The sequence below is a fragment of the Staurois parvus genome, unplaced genomic scaffold, assembly GCF_062004578.1.
Source record: "Staurois parvus isolate SC_StPar_1 unplaced genomic scaffold, SC_StPar_1.0 ptg000594l, whole genome shotgun sequence".
In the NCBI taxonomy this organism is placed as follows: domain Eukaryota; kingdom Metazoa; phylum Chordata; class Amphibia; order Anura; family Ranidae; genus Staurois; species Staurois parvus.
In genome coordinates, this window is record NW_028318390.1 from 48,819 (window position 1) to 69,432 (window position 20,614).

Genomic DNA, 20,614 nt, shown 5'->3' on the forward strand with positions numbered 1-20,614 from the left:
AACTCTCTTCACTGAGCTGTCATCCCGGAGCCAGCCGCGCATGTGCCTCCTCTTATTGGTTTTTAGCGCTGCACTTTTATTTTGAAAGTTTTCATGGAGCACTGCAATATCACTAACTAGTTACGATCAGGGTCATGGTTAGAGGCCAGGCTCAGGGTCTGTGTAGTGTTTCCATTTGTAAGCTAAAACCGTTTGTATGTACAGGTGAAACAAGAAAAATTAGAATATCGTGCAAAAGTTCATTTATTTCAGTAATGCAACTTAAAACATGAAACTAATATATGAGATAGATTCATTACATGCAAAGCAAGATAGTTCAAGTCGTGATTTGTCATAATTGTGATGATTATGGCTTACAGCACATGAAAACCCCAAATCCACAAGCTCAGAAAATTAGATTACATGCAACCAATAAAACAAGGATTGTACATAGAACAATATCGGACCTCTCAAAAGTATAAGCATGCATATGTACTCAGTACTTGGTTTGGGCCCTTTATGCAGCAATTACTGCCTCAATGCGGCATGGCATGGAAGCTATCAGCCTGTGGCACTGCTGAGGTGTTATGGAAGACCAGGATGCTTCAATAGCGGCCTTCAGCTCTTCTGCATTGTTTGGTCTCATGTCTCTCATCTTTCTCTTGGCAATGCCCCATAGATTCTCTGTGGGGTTCAGGTCAGGCGAGTTTGCTGGCCAATCAAGCACAGTAATCCCACGGTCATTGAACCAGGTTTTGGTGCTTTTGACAGGTGCTAAGTCCTGCTGGAAAATGAAGTCAGCATCCCCATAAAGCTCAGCTGCGGAAGGAAGCATGAAGTGCTCCAAAATCTCCTGGTAGATGGCTGCGTTGACCCTAGACTTAATGAAGCACAGTGGACCAACACCAGCAGATGACATGGCTCCCCAAATCAACACAGACTGTGGAAACTTCACACTGGACTTCAAGCATCTTGCAGTGTGTGCCTTTCCATTCTTCCTCCATACTCTGGGTCCTTGGTTTCCAAATGAGATGCAAACGTTGCTCTCATCAGCAAAGAGGACTTTGGACCACTGAGCAACAGACCAGGTCTGTTTTTCTTTAGCCCAGGTAAGACGCTTCTAACGTTGTTTGTTGTTCAGGAGCGGCTTGACAAAAGGAATACGACATTTGAAGCGCATGTCCAGGATCCGTCTGTGTGTGGTGGCTCTTGATGCCCGGACTCCAGCCTCAGTCCACTCCTTGTGAAAGTCCCCAACACTTTTTAATGGCCTTTTCCTGACAATCCTCTCCAGGCTGCGGTCGTCCCTGCTGCTTGTGCACCTTTTTCTTCCACATAACTTTCTATTAATGTGCTTTGATACAGCACTTTGGGAACATCCAACTTCTTTGCAATTACCTTTTGAGGCTTTCCCTCCTTATGGAGGGTGTCAATGATGGTTTTATGCACAACTGTCAGGTCAGCAGTCTTTCCCATGATTGTGATTCCTACTGAGCCAGACTGAGAGACCATTTAAAGGCTCAGGAACCCTTTGCAGGTGTTATGGCTTAATTAGCTGATTAGAGTGGGACACTTTGAGCCTAGAATTTTGCACCTTTTCACAATATTCTAATTTTCTGAGATTGTGGATTTGGGGTTTTCATGAGCTGTAAGCCATAATCATCACAATTATGGCAAATCACAGCTTGAACTATCTTGCTTTGCATGTAATGAGTCTCTCATATATATATTAGTTTCACCTTTTAAGTTGCATTACTGAAATAAATGAACTTTTGCACGATATTCAAATTTTTCGAGTTTCACGTGTGTATGTGTGTATAATGTACTACATATTACACAGCATGTACAGTTGATAAAGATCATTGCACAAACATAATAGTACTGATAACATTTTGCAAGCACAGCAGCATTAAAATAAAAAGCAGAGAACTTACTTTTGTGAGACTGATCATCTTCAGACACCACGTTCCAGTGCTGGAAATATGCAGCATCCTTATTACTTTGGTGATTTTAGTCAGCATGCATGCAGAGAGCTGGCCTCTCCCGAACCAAGATGATAATTTCCTCATTGTACAAGTTTTCGCTTGGGAGCCATGGAGTCCTCTTCACAAACCTCTGACCATGTGGAATGTGGCTGCATAGAGGGGATGTCCTTGTCACAGGGAGGAACAATGATGGTCAATGCTGATCAGGCAGCATATACAAGAGGAAAGGGTTAACAAAAATGTCTCAAGTCACGCTTATTAAAACACGGTTGCAATTTGCAGCGCAATTTCAATGGCTCACAAAAGGGACTGATATATAACTGATCCATGGATCCAATGTTCTATCAAACTTCTTGGTGTTACTATAAGGAATACAGGTGAGAGTACAAATGACCATAAACCAGTTAAGCTTAGTCCTTACATTGTCAGCCAGTGACTGCATCGAATATTTAGCAATAGTAACGCTTGCTGCCAAAAACATGTGATCAATTTCACTGACTTTCTGAGAACCCTGTTAAGTAGTTTTTGAAAGAGACCCAACTCCGGGGATCTGCATATATTTATGTCTGCCACTGAATAAATAAATTAAAACATCCGAATCTAAAATCTAGACACTATAGGGCATTGCCACCGGATGTGATGCATAGTTCCCATTTGGCCACAACGTCAGAAACAAATGGGTGATGTGGACGGGTGCATTTGTGCAACCCGGGTGGGAACCAGGTACGAAGTTGAGTACTGCTTTAAAATATATTGGGGATGACCAGAACCAAGACAAAAAGTTTACTGTATAGCATTTCTGAAACCGCAAAATACATCATATCAGCTATATTCCTCACATACAACTATATATGATATGTAACATAATACAATAAGATATTAGGGGCTGAACAGGGACATTGTTGGGGCTCGGGGGGGTGAAAGAAAAGGGCACAGGAGATCAAGTGTTTAATAGAGCAGGAATCTGCAAAATATTATAAACAGAGATCTACCTATGTATGTAATCATTATAACATAATCAGAAAACCAAGCTATTTTTCATTTAAAAGACAGAAAGGGGTTTATCTCAAGTTCAAAGTGGGATATTCTGCAGGACAGGAGTGTTTTAAATATTTAAATTCAGAATACTACAACCATTGGGACTACATTTTGAAAAGGTATCATATGATAATTAGTATTTTTGTTTTGTCTCCAGCAACTAAATGGAATATATAAATAAGAATAAGGCATTGAGAGGATTGTAATTTTTTTCTTTTTTGGTAGAGGTCCTGGAAATACAAAGTTCTGGCTGCTACATAATACAGTCAGTCAAAAATATTGGCACCCCCACATTACTGTCAGATAATGCATCACTTCACCCAGAAAATTGTTGCAATTACAAATGTTTAGGCATTCTCATGTTTATTTCTTTTGTTTGTATTGGTATGACACAAAATGGTGGAGAAACAAACAAATCCACACATTCCACACAAAATCTCAAAAAAGGACTGGAGAAAATTATTGGCACCGTCTCAAAATTGTAAGAAATAATTGCATTCCAGGTTTGTGATGCTCCTGTAATTTGTAATTAAACTCACCTGGATGAATTAACAGATCTTACTGTTCCTGTGTCCACTGTGTGCAACATTGTCAAAAAATTTACAGCCCATGGCACTGTAACTAATCTCCCTGGAAGTGAACGAAAGAAAAAAACTTGATCAAAGACTGCAAAGGATTGTTTGAATGGTGGATAAAGAACCTCGATCAACTTCCAGACAAATTCAACCTGACCTTCAGGAACAGGATACAACTACTTCAGGAGGACCCCACTACTGACACAAACAAAAAAGCCAAATTGAAGTTTGCCAAAACTTACCTGAGGAAGCCAAAAATCCTTTTTTGGAGAATGTGCTGTGGACAGACTAAACAAAAATACAGCTTTTTGGTAAAACCCATCACTCTGTTTTCAGAAAAATAAATTAGGCCTTTAAAGAAAAGGATACAGTCCCTACAGTCAAACATAGTGGAGGTTCGCTGATGTTTTGGGGTTGCTCTGCTGCTTCAGGCACTGGATATCTTGACCGTGTGCATGGCATTATGAAATCTGAAGACTACCAAAGAATTCCAGAGTGCAATGTAAGGCCCAGTGTTAGAAGTTTGGGTCTCTGTCAGAGGTCGTGGGTCTTACAGCAGGACAAAAAGCACACATCAGGACCCAAATCACATGTCAAAAAGCACTCAGGAATGGTTTAAGACAAAGCGCTGGAGAGTACTGAACTGGCCAGCAATGAGTCCGGATCTCAATCCCATGGAGCACCCGAGGAGAGATCTCAAAACTGCAGTTGGGAAAAAAAAATCCTTCCAATCTGAAAGACCTGGAGCAGAGAAAGAATAGTGGACCAAAATTCCAATGGAGAGGTGTTGAATGATGGTTACAGGAAGCGATTGATTTCAGTTATTTTTTCCAAGAGGTGTACTACCAAATATTAAATTGAGTGTGTCAATTTTGTCCAGTCCATTTTTGAGGTATTGCATGGAATGTCAGATTTGCCTTTTTTCCCTCCACTTTTTTTGTCATACCAATACAAATAAAAGAAATAAATATGAGAATGCCTAAACATGTGTAATTGCAACAATTTTCAGAGTGAATTGGTGCATTATTTGACAGAAATGCAGGGGTGCCAATATTTTTGGCTAAGACTGTATATACTTTGAGGTATAAATTAATATAGTGTTACTTTCTATTCAAAATATGTAGCAATAATATAAAGTAATTTGCCTGCCTTGGTATAGAACTGTAATTGATGGATGGAAGCTTGATGTTTATATACAGTATGTAATACAAGTAATAACTACTGTTGCCAGATGATAGGATTCATTCGTTTTTAGTTGATAGAGTGGAAGTTACTATTCAACCAGGTGTGAAGTAGTCAGTATAATGAGTAAGCATTTGTGGATAATGGTGGTCAGATGCCATTGTTGTGAATAAAATGCTCTGAAGTTGTATTTAACTATATGCAGATTGTATTTTGTATTTTGATTATACTTTGATTACATTCTCAAAAATGAGCTTAAGATGTGTAAAGAGTTGTACCAGACAAAAGGAGTTGCTCAGCTGCTGTATACCAAAATTCCTGTCTGCCCAAAGCAGCAAAAATGCATGTTAAATTAGGTGTGTGTTTTTTTGCTTACTTTTTAAAATAACAAACATGTTATAATTATCTGCTCTGTGCAATGGTTTTGCACAGAGCAGCCCCGATACTCCTATACTCAGGTCCCCCAATGGAGCTCCGGGCTTCACTCCTCTGCCGAGTGCCCCATTGCAAGCCACTTGATATGGGTGCACTCGTGCGTGCTTACTCCCAAGTGGCTGTGTGTGTCAAAAGGACACACAGAGCACGGCTCGGCCCTGCCCCCCACTCCCTCCTCACTGACCGCAACAGGAGCCAATGAGGATGGAGGAAGCAGAGAGATTCGCTGCTCTCATGCACATCACTGGATCAAGATTGGGCTCAGGTAAGTATTAGGAGGAGCTGGGGTGGGAACTGCATGCTGAAGGCTTTTTTTTTTAACCTTCATATATAGAATGCATGAAGGTAAAAAAAACTTCAATCCTTCAGACTTCCCATTAAGTTCTTTATTAAGCACTCCAACACTGGAGCTGAAAGTTGTTTTAAATGGTTGTAATTATGCCCCTGGTATGGTTATTTTTTTTTCTCCAAATACAATGCTTTCCTCTGGATCAACTGTGGGTATAGGATTACAACATTTTTTTTTTTTTAATGGTTGAACTGGATGGACTTTTGTAATTTTTCAGCCAGACTATGTAACTATGTAATGTTTACATAAGTCAAGTTATTTAAAGTGCCGTTATACAAAATAGCTTGGAAAGCTCAATACTAAAGAAAAAAGAAAGCACTTCCTAACGTAAAAGGTATGTAAACTATCTTTAAAGCAAATCTACACTAAAGAAAAATGAAGCACCTTCTCCTGTGCTTCACTGTGGAAAAACACTCCATGAACAAGCTTTGGGTATTTACATCAACAAGAATCATATATCTGAAGTTTTGGTGGCTGTCCCACTTCCTCACCCAAGAGAGCCTGCCCGCAGCCTCCTAGGATACAGGTCACACATCCTGGGAGGCTAAACAACAAGTCTCTGCAGTCCTTGATCTGGCACATACTACACAGTAGGGGATTGGCTGTGAGTGATCAGAAAGTGATAGCTTACACCCAAATCCAAGATGGTGGTGTGCCATGTCAGAAGCCCTGCAAAGAATCGGGTGTGTAAATAACATTTCTAGATTTCATGGTCTGGTGCGTATGTGCTTTTTTTTTTCTTTTTTTCCCCAGCAACTACAGTACTGCTGACTGAGTTTTCTCATAACTGAATGAAGTTCCTCATTAATATCTAGGTTTACCTTTTTGAACTTTCACCTATTGTTCTAAAATGATAAAAGAAATTAAAACCGTATCTAATTAAAACAATGCAAAACATCAAGAGCCAGGTTTGTGATTCAAGTGCATGCTCAGTGGTGGCACTGTAGGTTAAGGATTCAATGTATGGTACATTTACAGTTACATTGGTTCAGCTTAGACCAATGTTACTATGTATATACCATACCTGGCCAATGCCCCTGGAAGCTGGAAATCACTGACGTAGACACCGCTACTTCAGTGATCTTCACTTGCTTCCAAGTCCCATGCTGAGTGTCTGTCCTGATGCATTGTCAAGACCTAATTGCAGAGAGGTGAGAATGTGAGCCACAATAATCTCAGGGATTGAAATGCCTGTGTTCTCACCAAGCAAAGGAGGACTTGAATGTACAATAGTAGATCTTCATGGAAGTGGCTTTTTTGCTTTTAGAAAAGGTAAGGATAACAAAATTAAAGGCCCCCTATCTTTTAGAGCTAGGCTTCCATAGTAAAGCAATTAAAGCCAGATAATGATATGCAAGATGAAATAGAGGGCCATGAAGGTGTGGTCTGCTAGAAGTTTGAGGATGTCTGTATACCAGGTTCTTTAGGGCCAGTTTCATACAATAAGAGTCACCAATTCTTATCTTTATCTCTTTGAGCAGACGTGGTAGAATTCGGAATGGAGGGAAGGCAGGAGCCTGAACTTAGATGAGGAAAGGCATCTGAGGCCAGCGCTAGAGGATCCTTGGCCCCAGCTGCAGTAGAAGTTTGTTGTTGAATCTGAATCTGGGGGCTGGGATTTTTACATCCAGAGCTCCCCTGATTCTGACATACACTGAATATGTCTGAGTGAAGGGTCAGTTCCAAATAATTCAGGCGGTAGCAGCTGAGGTAGTTGGATCACCAGTTTTCTACTCCTTGGATGTGGACCACAGAGATCACTGGACAGTGAGTTTTTATCCATATTATCATCTGGTTTGCGTTCTTCAAAGCTGCAAGACTCCTGGGGAGCACCATGATGGTTGATGTAAGCCACAGTCATCTCTAGTCTAACTGCACCCTGATTGAGTGTCCATTCAGAGGGGGAGTCGACTATTGCCAAGCCATCCAAACTACGCTGAGCTCCAGGATGTTGATGGGGAGCTTGGTTTCCACAGGTGACCATGTTTCCTGGGCTATAAGGGACTGAAACACTCCTCCCCAGCCTGAAAGGCTAGCATTTGTTATCATCACTTTGCAATGGCAGAGAAGAAAAGATTCCCTATGGTTAAAGTGATACTAAAGTCTTTTTTTTTTTTCTAGAAAATAACAAACATGTTATACTTACCTGCTCTATGCAGTGTTTTTTTCACAGAGCAGACCGAATCCTCCTCTTTTCGGGTCCACGTCTGACGACCCTGGCCCCTCCCTCCTGTTGGGTGCCCCATAGCAAATAGCTTGCTATGGGGGTACCCAAGCAAGTGCCCTCCCGAGCCGCGGCTCTGCATGTCCATTCACACAAAGAGCCTTGGCTCGGCCCCTCTCCTGATTGGCTCACCGGCTGTGATTGACGTCAGTGGGTGCAGATGGCTCTGGCTGCTGCCTCAGTGAATCAGGAGTGAGAGTCCCCGGAGAACAAAGGCTCTTGTTGACATCACTGGATCGAGAGGGGATTCAGATAAATGTTAGGGCGGCTTAGGGGGGAGTGCTACATACAGGTTTTTTTCCTTCATTCATAGAATGCATGAAGGTAAAAAAGCCTTGAGATTTTAGAATCACTTTAAAGTTGTGCTTGAGATCCACCAGGTTAGAAAATTCCTTGTGTGGCTGAACAGAAACACGGTAAGTCAAGAGAAGGAGCATGCTTGTTACAGGTCAACAAAATGTGTTGGGAGAGTTCTTGAATGAAATTAGGCAAAAGTACAGTCTCAAATGATGCTACCATAAGGCCTAAATTTCTCATGGAGAATCTCATTTTGGGATGTCTCTGTGGACTAAATTCTCTAGTATGGGCTCTGAGTGACAGAATGATCTTTTCTGGAAGAAAAACCTTTGTTTTGGATATGTACAGGACCAGACACCAAGGGGTTTATTTACTAAAGCTGGAGAGTCCAAATCAGACTCCCTTCTGCATAGAAACCAATCAGCTTCTAATCTCAGCTTGTTCAATGAAGCTTTGGCAATGAAACCTGGAAGCTGATTGGTTTCTATGCAGAAGGGAGTCTGATTTTGGAATCTCCAGCTTTAGTAAATAAACCCCTAAGATTCCAGATTAACCATTAGCCGCCCGGCCAATGGCCGTTTGGCGGCTTCAAATGTGTCCCTGCATTCCGGGTGCACGCCATTTGGCGTGCTCCTGCATATGCGCCGTTTGCGCTAATGCAGAGCGGCGCAGCAGTGCGATCTGTCACCGGCCGTGCACCTCGGACACGGCCGATGACAGATCCGAGTAACGGCTCCCGTTGCTGGTACCATGTGACCTGCTGTGACCAATCACAGCAGGTCACATGACAGTTGTATACAATGGATGGCTTCATTCATGATGCCATCCATTGTATACTAGTGCCTAGCTGTGAATGGTCACAGCTAATCACATGCACATGTCATGTGATTAGCTGTGACCAAATCACAGCTAAGCACAAAAAAAAAAAAAAAAAAAAGCTGAATGAATCGATTTCATTCAGGTAAATGCTTGCTTATAGCAAAGTAATTCTTTGTTATAAGCAAATTGTGTAAAAAAAAAAAAAATACTGATCACTTCCCCAAAGTAGTACAATGTTACTATGGTAACATTGTACTACTTTGGTCATAGTAAAATATGAAAAAAAAATCTTAAAAATAAAAAAAAAATGTAATAAAAAATTAAATATAATAAAAAAAAAAAAATATATATATATATATATATATATATTTTTTTTTTTTTCTTTTTTCATACTGTCACCAGTCAAAATTATGACAAAAAAATACAACTTCAAAAAACTCGCCATGCCTCTTATGAAGTACGTCGGACTGTCTACTCTGCAAAAAGGGGTCATTTGGGGATATCTGTACTATTCTGACATTCTTGGACCTCAAGAAATTAGATTGGCCGTCAGTACTTCACGATTGATCAATAATTATCAGATCTATACCATAGTTTGTGAACTCTATAACTTTCTTACAAACTAAAAAATACATCCTAATTTGGGTTATTTTCACCAAAGACATGTAGCAGAATACATCTCGGCCTAAATTTATGAAGAACAATTATTTATTTGTAAACTTTTATAACAGAAACAAAGAAAAATGCGGGTTTTTTTCAAAATTTTTGGTCTTTTTTTGTTAATTTAGCAAAAAAGAAAACCCCCAGCGGTGATTAAATACCACCAAAAGAAAGCTCTAGTTGTGTGAAGAAATTGATAAATTTTTAGTTTGGGTACAATATTGTATGACCGCGCAATTGTCATTCAAAGTGTGAGAGCGCTGAAACCTGAAAAATGGCCTGGGCAGGAAGGTGTAAAATTGCACGGTATTGAAACGGTTAAGAGAAGATTGGGAAACAGATTATTTTTATTAAGTTGATCACCAAACCAAAAGTCTGGAGCCCTGAGTTCTAAGGAGAGGAGGTGCTAGGATCTTTATGAATACTCTGGGAGCAGACAGGCCAAAGGGCAGGGTAATAAACTGGAAGTGATTTTCTGCCACTGCTCAGCACAGAAAGTGCTAATGAGGTGGATAAATGGGAACATGAAGATGGGCATCTTGGATGTCTATGCATGCCAGGTATTCCCCTCGTCTCAGAGGGGAAATTAATGACCTTGCAGCTTCTGTGAAATTGTGGATTTTGAAGGTATTTGTTGAGTGATTTTAAATCTAAAATAGGACAAATACTCCCGCTGGGCTTTTGTACCATGAAAAGGTTTGAATAAAACTCTCTGAACCTGTCTTCTGGAGGTACTGACACAACTACTCCCTGGGACAAGAGTTGGTTTAGGGCATTTTTCAAAATCTAACTGTCCTTGAACAATCTTTGGTTAGTTTGAGGGGGTAGAGTACTGCAACCCCTTGAAACCAGTGAATGAGCCCACAGGTCTGGGATGTCTGTGACCGGGAGAGAGGCAAACTGTAACAGACACTCCCCACACTTAGGAGTAAGGGCGCCAAGGAAGACGTGCAGGCTATGTGGTCCAAGTCTTGCACTGAAATGAAGAGCTGAGCTTAGGTTTGGAAGGTGAAACTTGTGTAAAGCGATTATATGCTCTGCGTTTTGCAGAAGTAGAGGCTCTGCATAAGGCACAAAATTCTGCACATGTGAATGGAGATTAGGGCCATTCTGAAAATTTGTCTTATGGAATGTTCTACAGCATCCACACAAAAGAGCTGAAGGTAACTGCTGTAATTACTCTGTTAAAGCACAATTCTTAAAAGTCTCATTTCACATATTGAAACTGCAGAGATACCTGGATGCAGTGCTAGGCCCACCAAAGTAAAGAGCCTTTAATAGTGTCTCAGACTTTCTATCTACAGAATCTTTTAGAGAAGGAACACCTTCAATAGGTACAGTTAGATGGTTAAGACTGATATAGCAGAATCAACCACAGGAATAGACCACTATTTCTGTGGCCTCTTTTTCCATTGGACCAACTGTCGTAAATTGCATTTTAAAATCTTTAAAGACATTTCCTGTTCATGAACAGATTTAAACCAAAATTTTAACCAAAAAGGGGCACGGCGAGACAGGTTGATACTGCTACACAACAAGGCTTTTGCAAGGTGGCAGCCTTATTCAAGTTAGCAACCATGGTGTGTGAAGCTCCCTCTTCAATAGAATGGCAGTCTAGGGAGGAAAAAAAACTGCAGCATCTTCCTCAAATACTGCCTCAATGTCCACTTTATTCCCTTCTGTGTCTGCCTCATCTGGGACAGGCATAATAGGATTTGAATCAGGTACAGAAATGGAAGTAGGAGAAGAAGTGTAGTGTTTTTCTCCATCATAGGCAAAGATGGCTATATTAAAGGCCATTATTTGTCTCAAGAAATTGTGACATAGATGTAGAAAGGTCTGGTTTTGACAGGTAGATCACTTGTTGCGTGCCTGAAATGGAGTTAGAGTCAGATGCAAAGACAAGTGTTAGAGCTGCCTCCTGCTTTGCTGCAAGGGGTACGGCGTCACTCTGAAATTGAGTGTTCTGAGGGCATTTGGCAGAGCAAATGTTCACCTGCAGTTCTGCCTTTTGGCTGGTTTCTGCCACAGCTACATGTAAAGGTATTTCTCCTGTGGGGTACTCATGGAGTAGGGTGCAGAATACAGGGAAAGCTGTAGAGTACCACATAAAGGCTCTAGGCAGAAGTGGTTCATTGGTGTGGGCTTTTTTTCAACACATGTGCAGCAGACCACAGTGCTGCTGTTTGCAGTCTCTGTCTGAAGCGGATCAAGCATGGCAAAAAAACACTAATCACTTGGGCAGCACATGCTTGACAAGACACATAATGACCTGTCATGCAGCCCATTGGCAACATCACCTGAAAGACATACATCATAAAAAAGTGCAGACTTCTCCTTGCTCCTCTTCTGGGATCTCTACCCCTACTATACCTCAAGTCTTCTCAACAGCCTCCACTGAGAAGGATGATGGTATAGCAATGGGTGCCACAGGTCCTTGCATCCAATCTGCTAGCTGGACACCACCTGTTGATTTCACCAGCCAAATTTAGCTACCCCAGTTGCTGAACCGTGTAAAAAAAAAAAAAAAAATGCTGTCCCACCCATCCAAATGCTAGATTGGCCAAATTGCTAGCATTACAACTGCTGCCTTTCCATCTGGTGGACTCTGCCCTCTTCCGTGAATTTGCGGAATGTACTGTACCACAGTGGCAGGTTCCAAAAAGAAATTTCTTTTCACATAAGGACATTCCTGCTCTGTACCATCATCTGGAAGGCAATGTTTTAGCCTCATTGGACAGGGTGGTCTGCAGCAACGTCCACATTGGGTAACTCTGCTGGCAGCTAGCAAGGATGCAGGACAGGGTTCAGTGCTGGAACTTTTCGCCACCACGCCTCCAATAGGCTGGTGGTGATTCTGCCACATCTGTCTGCTCCACCTCCTCCTCTTTTGCCTCCTCTGCTGAATTGTCCTCTGAAACAGCAGTGGGGGGGGGGGGAGCTTGTGAGGGTGATTTATTTTAATGTGAAACTAAACCCAGGACCCTGCATTCACTATATCTGGTCTCCCACAGTACGCACAACATCGATGAAATTATTTTAGTAAATATAAATTGCTAAATTCCTTTTCTCATCAGCAGTTAGAGCAGTCTAGTGGCTTCAGCAGAGCACTGGTTAAAGCTTGTAGGAGGAGCTTTCGTTCTGCTCTGGGAGGATATGAAACCCTTGGCCAATGCTGATTGGCGCTGTGCTGATCACATGCACTCTCTCAAGAAAAAAACAAAAAACACCTCTCTAGCAATACACACCAAACTGAGCATGTGCCTACAGATTCAGTCTGTATCAGGTGGTCATTTCAACGAGAGGAGTGGCAGAGAAGAAAGGATCAAACAGCCTTTTCATACAATGCAGAGGATTAACCCCTAGGTTTCACAGTAAGTATAACAAGCATGCTTCACTGCATACACAGACTTTACTTTTTATTTTACTGCCCTGGGTTTAGTAACACTTTAACCCCTTCACGCCTAAGGGTAAAACAAATCTTAACGCCTAAGCACAATCTTGCAACTTAGACATGTTAGTAAAACCGTCCATATCATCACAACTACTTTGTACATCCAGGTGGATTATACCTTGTTTTTTCCAGGACAAATTGGGCTTTCATTTTGTGATAAATGGTAAAGGATATCTCCTGATTTTTTTTTTATCAAAAAAAAAAACTGACCCAAAACAGTAAAATAAACAGCATTTTTTAAATTTAGCTGTGTGTTTCTTATTACCATAAGCTACCACCAAAGAATAACCCAAAATAAATTTCCTGCTCTTGACAATCGCAGCGATGCCATATATGTTTATGTTATTTGTTGCTTGTACCCACAGTACAGCCCACAAACAGTAGTGCGCATTTTGTTTTTACCTAAAACACACTGACACCAATTTAAGAAAAAATCTTGACCTTTTATCTTGACCCAAACACCAACCCTGGCACTTAACTAGATTAAACCTTGATCTAGGTATTTTTTCTTTTTTATCTCTTTTTTTTAACAAACTGTTTTTTCCCCCCGATTATGCAAGGAGAGAGAGAGAGATACAATACATCTCTCTTCTCCATTCATAGAGGAAAAGAACAAAAACAAAGGGGGCAGGCTGTATAGTGACTGGTCACTGTGATAGCCAATCAGAGGACCCGGAATCATTATAATGGGACCCGGGGCTCTCAGTAAAACCCTGGTGTTTGTGCTGGGAGCTCGCTGTGCGCTCACACCCAGAAAGATCGCAGTGTAAGGGTACGCCGCTTTGCCCAGAGCCGCCGCTCACCCGTACATTGTGGGCAAGCAGCAAGTCGTTGAAAAAAAAAAAACCTAAAAAAAAAAATAATTTTTTTTTTTACTATAAAAAAAAAAAAAAAATTTCATCAGGGTAGTTAAATTTTACCAAAGTAACATTGTACTACTGTGAGGGGTGAACGGGGATTATTTTCAACTGTCATAAATGGGTTAAGTTCATGACAGCTCAAAATACTAGTGATCTGTGATTGGCTATAGCTAATCACATGGTACAGGGGGCTGCGATTGTACCATGTGAGAGCTGTGGGCGAATCAAGCTCAACCAGATTGATTCATAACAGCTTTGTTGACATTCTGATAATGTGATTGCATTGCAATCACATGATCACCGGGTCCTGATTACTGATGTGTACAGCGCTTGCAGGGGGTGGGGTGGGGGTGTTATACACACAGCAATCGCGGTCCCTGTGTTAGTACAGCCAGAGTGAGATACCGCCAATACCTGTACAATACCACACGCTTGAAGTACTGTGAGCGGTCGGCAAGTGGTTAAACGAAATACAGTAAAAACATAATATAATGCACTTACAACTTCACATGCTATCAACTAGCAATAAGGGAATAACTGCCGATAATCATATGAGAGGGCTGCACCACTTGCTTGTCGTGCTTGGGCTAAACATGTATGAATTTCATATCAGATACTTTTTTATGCATTTAACCTTACATTTTTTGTTTATATTTATATAGTTATTAGTGCTTTACAGCCAAGTAACTGTAATAAAATATTAAACAAAAAATATGAAAAGAGAAAGAAAAACATATACACTTACGTCAAACGGGCTTTCCTTATATAAGCAGGCGTCTCAATCAGCGCTGAGATTATAGAGTGTTTAACTTTTGCCGGATATTCTGGACTGACGACATCTGCAAAGATTACATTTCACAGTAAAAAAAAATCTTGCATACCTCTACCCAACATATTTCAGACAGTATACTTAAACACAATGCAATAATGTGAAAATCTACAAAATCACATTTGAAAAAACTATATTAGTAACATCACCTGTGAATATGTTATTTAAATTGCTGTAATCCAAATGGTCTAAAGTAGTTGTTCTCAACCACCAAGCCATGGTCCCAGAGTTCACTGAGTGTAATTGCAATGCGTAGCCAGACACAATGGAACTGTCATGTGGCAATGTCAAAACTTTGTAGATTGGTTAGAACTTTGCTCATGAAAAAAGCACCATCCATTTGTCTTAAGAGTCCCCAATTCTTTATTGTTGATAAAATTAGAACAGTAGAAAGACGAAAGGTAGCCAAAGCATTTTGGGGACCAAACAATTACCGTTCAATAGGATCTATATAAGAAGTAAAAAAGTTGCACAAATTACTTAAGCCATCTATTATGACTAAGGTAAGAAATGGCAAGAAAGTCGAGCAAAAATAAATAATATTTTTTTATTCCAGTGCCTCCGAATGCCTCCCAGTGTTATCTCCATGACCATGGTCACTGGCTTTGAGCTTGTAACGCGCACTGAGGAAAGCCTACAGTCTACAATGTAAGCAGTTTCAGCACAGAAGAGGATTCTATAAAACTGTGCAAGACTGTAGCATTGCCCAAATATGGCCAGTGATCATGGTCATGGAGATAAAACTGGGAGGCACTCGGAAACACTAAAAAAATTGGACAGAAACTGAGTGGGTGCAGCTGCTAGTATGTGGATGCATTACTCAAACACTGAACAATCTGCATGCTGGTCCTCAAAGACAGTGCCCCCTTCTATGATTGGCTGAAATCTGGTGGATGGATACAGAGAGAAAGAGCCAGTGCTGGAGTGTGAAACAGGGAGCACTTTTTCTCCCAGATATCGTTTGTGCATGGTGGAGGAGCAGTGCTCTTTTGGTGGAGCAGCAATCGTTTTCTATCATCTAGTGAATTTCTTCTGCCCAGCTCTGTACCATCGTGTGGACCTTCACTGACCAAGAGAATCTATCTACCCTTCCCATGCTGATGACTACTCTATGAACTCCATCTTTTCTACATTGCACTTTTAATGTGCACTTCTGGTTAGTGTGCATTGTTACCCTAGGTCACCGTTGTTGGAACTTTTTGATTACTTTCATATATTGTGTCACAATTATATATTTTCTAGCGCTGCACTTTTATTTTATTTTCATGTGAGGATTATTTTGGTTATCCTGTGTGCTTTAGCTGCTTGTACATTGAAAGCGCTCACTTATTATTCTCTGTTTTATGCTTATCATGATTACCTGGATGTATTCAACAAAAAGAGTGCTAATGCTCTTCCTCCTCACCGCCCTTATGATTGTCCTATTGAACTTCTGCCCGGTGCTGAAATTCCTTTTAGGCGAATTTACCCCCTCTCCGAACTGGAATTAGAGGTCCTCCGGCGTTATATAGATGAAAGCTTGGAAAAAGGGTTTATTAGGCCCTCTACATCACCAGCGGGAGCTGGCATCTTCTTTGTCGAGAAGAAGGACCATACCCTCAGACCATGGGTAGATTACCGTGATCTGAATAAAATAGTCAAGAATCGCTATCCTTTTCCCCTGATTCCCGAATTGTTCCAAAGGTTACGAGGGGCATGTGTCTTTTCAAAGCTGGATCTGAGAGGCGCTTACAATTTAGTCAGAATTTGCAAAGGGGATGAATGGAAGACGGCCTTTCGAACACGCTTTGGGCATTTCGAAAACCTAGTGATGCCATTTGGCCTCTGTAATGCCCCAGCAACCTTCCAACACTTCATGAACGATATATTTCGGGACTATCTTGATTTATCGTTTACTTGGATGACATCCTTGTTTTTTCCAATTGATCGACACAGGGATCATATAAAGAAGATTCTGGATAGATTACGCCATCACCACCTCTATGCCAAAGCTGAAAAGTGTGAGTTCGAGAAACAGACTATTCAGTTCCTTGGACTTGTGATCACCCCCGATAGCATTGCTATGGATCCCCAGAAGGTTATCTCCGTATTAGAATAGCTCGTTCCAAGAGACAGGAAAGCAGTACAACGTTTTGTGGGATTTGCCAATTTTTACAGAAAATTCATTAAGAACTTTTCAGGTATCATTGCACCAGTAACACAGTTAACCAGGCAACATGTTACTTTCAAGTGGCCTCCTGAGGCTCAAGCAGCCTTTGAACAATTAAAAACCTTGTTCACCTCTGCTCCTATCCTGAAGCACCCAGATCCTGCCTTAACCTTTGTCCTTGAAGTAGACTCTTCTGAAAATGCTGTTGGAGCTATATTTTCACAACGACAGGGACTCAAAACCCTCCTTCACCCTGTTGCCTTCTTCTCTAGAAAGTTAAGCTCCTCTGAAAGGAATTATGACGTGGGAGATGGAAAGCTGTTAGCCATCAAGGCAGCCCTTGAGGAATGGCTCTACTTGCTGGAAGAAGCTTCCCATCCTATCCTCAGTTTTACAGATCACAAGAACCTAGAGTACTTGAGAACTGCAAAACGCCTAAGGCCACAACAGGCAAGATGGGCACTGATCTTCTCCTGCTTTGTGTTTCACTTGACATACCATCCAGGATCAAAGAACTGCAAGCCCGATGCACTCTCACGCATGTTTCATGACCCAATTGTACCATCCGAACCTGACACGATTCTGCCAGCTAAGAACCTTTTACTCCTGCAAACAGACCTTGTAGCACAAATAAGGGAAGTGGTTGATGATCATCCACCCCCCTTGGAGATGCATCTTCAGCTAAGAGAAGGTCTGTACCTTCACAAGGAATGAATTTACATGCCAGAACAACTCAGAACTCTCATCCTTAAAAGATGTCATGATCATCCTTTAGCGGGTCACTTCAGGATCCACAAGACCTCAAATTTTGTCTCCCGTTCCTTCTGGTGGCCAAACTTAACGAAGGATTGTAAGAACGATGTTAGATCTTGCTCAGTATGTCTTCGAAACAAGTCTGATAAAGCCAAAACCTGCGGCCTGTTGGAATCTCTGCCAGTACCCAAAAAGCCATGGAGTATCATTTCTCTGGATTTTATTGTAGAGCTTCCCCCATCTGAAGGGTTCACCACTAAATTTTGTCGTGGTTGATCGTCTGTCAAAGATGGCTTACTTCATTCCCTTGAAAGGGATGCCTTCTGCCGCTGAGACTGCTTCTGCTTTTATCAGAGAAATAGTAAGATTACATGGTGTTCCTAACAATATCATGTCCAATCGGGGAGTACAGTTCACTTCTAAGTTCTGGAAAGCTTTGTGTGAGGCACTAGAGATTGAACTTTGCTTCTCTTCTGCATATCATCCGCAAACAAATGGACAAACAGAGAGGACAAACCAGACTCTGGAATACCTACGATGTTTCTCATCTTATTCACAGGATGACTGGGTGTCTCCCCTTCTGTTAGCTGAATTTGCATACAACTCCATCCACTCTGCTACCGAACAGTCCCCTTTTTACTCCAACTATGGATATCACCCTTCCTTCCTAAAATACCAGTGGAACCCGCTGTCCCGGCAGTACAAGAAAGGATGGATTTTCTCAGTAGGAATGGCCAAATACTACAAAAACTATTTTAGAGGCTCAAGCAAGTAACAAAAATTTTTTTGACAGAAAAAGAAAGGGCCACCTAAATCTGAAACCAGGAGATAAGGTATGGTTAGCTACCACATACCTAAAATTGAACTGTCCTTCAAAGAAGCTTAGTCCAAGGTACCTGGGACCATTTACAATTAAGAGAAAAATTAACCCTGTGGCTTTCAAATTCATACTGATTCAGAAAAAATGAGGAAGGGTTGTAACAGCGCAAACACTGCAAAGTCCTGGGAAATGGTAGTATGGGGTGATGGTGGTATTAGTGGCTACTGTATGAAGAGCGTAGGATTCCGTGTGGCACTGAGGGCAAGGCTTCCAAATAAGCTGTAGCAACTTCTGTAGATGAGAAAAAGGAGAGAAGCGCCTCTAAGTGCAATAAGTCTTTTAATTCAAGTCTAAATGTAGAAACACTCATATGTGTGAAGTAATCATAAGCATAAAAACCGTGGTTAACAATAGTTAACGGTGGGGTGGTAACCCGGGTGAAGAGCCGTCATCTCTCTGCGATGTGGGGAGGTCAGCTCTCGGCTGGAACAGCGTGGTGGCTGGAGGGGGAACAGCGGTGAGGCCAGCCTTCATGCACGTCCTCCCTCAAAGCCGGATGGAACGCACGCTGGAACGTAGCGGCGGCGTGGCCGTGATGACGTCAGATCCCAGGGTGCACTGCGACGCATTTCGGAGCATGCACTGGTAGTGGAAGGCGGAAGTGCACTCCTTTTTCAAGCAGGGGGAAGTGGATGAACAGGGGTGAATATATAGGGAACGTGAAATTTTTTTCAAATTCATACTACCCAAGAATATGAAGATTCATCCGGTATTCCATATCTCCCTGTTAAAACCAACTATACCAAGTGTATTTCCAAATTGAGATCCGGAGATTCCTGCCCCACTGCTGATCGAAGGGAATAAAGAATACGAGGTCTAGGCTATCCTGGATTGTAGAATAGAAAGAGGGGTGGGCAGACCCAGTTCCTCATCAAATGGAAAGGCTACGGTCCAGAGGATAATTCCTGGGAACCATCCGCTAATGCCCATGCTCCACGATTAGTTCGAGCTTACCTTCATCTTCCTCCTGAAAAACAAGCTTTAGTAGGCATCCCCTAAGGAGGGGGGGGGGGCAATGTAAGGGAATTCCAGTGAGACGGCTGGTGAATAGACGTGCGCATGCGCACAGAAATGCACGACCATGCACATAGACGGCGAAGGTTGGTGCCAGACGGACTATTTAAAAGGTGCCTGTGCTGAGTGCTGACTGGTCTGCAGCTGTTCCCAGTTTCCTGCTCGTTCCTGTGTGATTTCCTTGTTGCTGTCCACCCGTTGATGACCCTGGCTATTTCTTTGACACTGCTCCTGTCTCCTTTCCCTGCTTCCTGCCTTGCTTTGGTGCACACCTGGCGACCTACCATACCAGCTCTGCATATCACTACTGTGCCCGAATCAGAGGTTCATCAGTCTTCCAAAGTCTCCAACTGCATGATCTGCAAACAACATCTGCTGGCGCTCTTGTCCCCCTGGTCCCTAGACACCCTCTGTTCCACTTCCAGTGGAGTCAGGGCTAGTGACACAAGTGAGGCCGACCTCGTCATTTCAGTCTCCAATCAGGTACGTGACAACCGGGGAGACATATAGGATGGTGATAGCTTGAAGGGATCCTTCCGTTTATATTGGTTGTCCAGCATCTTTTCTCTGCTTGAGAGCAATGGTGGATACACATCTCCAGCCCATTACAATCATGCATTTATGACTCTTATTAGTTTAAGGGTCCATATGTTCCGGCAAGAGTCCTACCAATATATGGTGGTGGTGCACTTGTTTTGCTTGAAGGCACGCAGTGTTTGATTTCACATATATCAGAATATTGGGACTTTTTTCTACATTTCTCTTTATTTGGACTTGATTTGGGGCTATATGTTGATATTGTTTTTCTAACACCTTTTCTTTACATATGGACACATTTGTAATCAATGATGGTTTGGCGTGGCAATTTATTTATGTTTATCTATTATGACTAACACTCCTTATCTTATTTAAACACCTTCCAAGATCTTTTATAGATGGAACCCCACAGGAATATTTTTTTTTTTTACTTCTTATCTGAGATCTGATATAGGGGGAATATTTAGAAAGCTTACTTTGGTGAAATGTGTTGGCTTTCTTTAACCCCCATGGGTGGAGGAAAGAATTGCTTGATTCGACCATCAGAACAGTCAGTACTGAAGGGGGAATCCCTCTCGCAGCGCTACTGTTTTCT

At 41.7% G+C, this 20,614-nt stretch overlaps 1 protein-coding gene across 1 annotated transcript in view; it reads right to left on the reverse strand.

Moving 5' to 3' along the window:
* CENPT (centromere protein T) overlaps positions 1-20,614 on the reverse strand; it is a gene marked incomplete at its 3' end in the record, with an annotated part of 281,323 nt that overhangs the window by 34,754 nt on the left and 225,955 nt on the right. Inside the window, exon 10 of the mRNA XM_089692549.1 lies at positions 14,603-14,696. Within this exon, the coding sequence (XP_089548675.1) occupies positions 14,603-14,696 (94 nt within the window). The remainder of the gene's footprint in view (positions 1-14,602; positions 14,697-20,614) is intronic.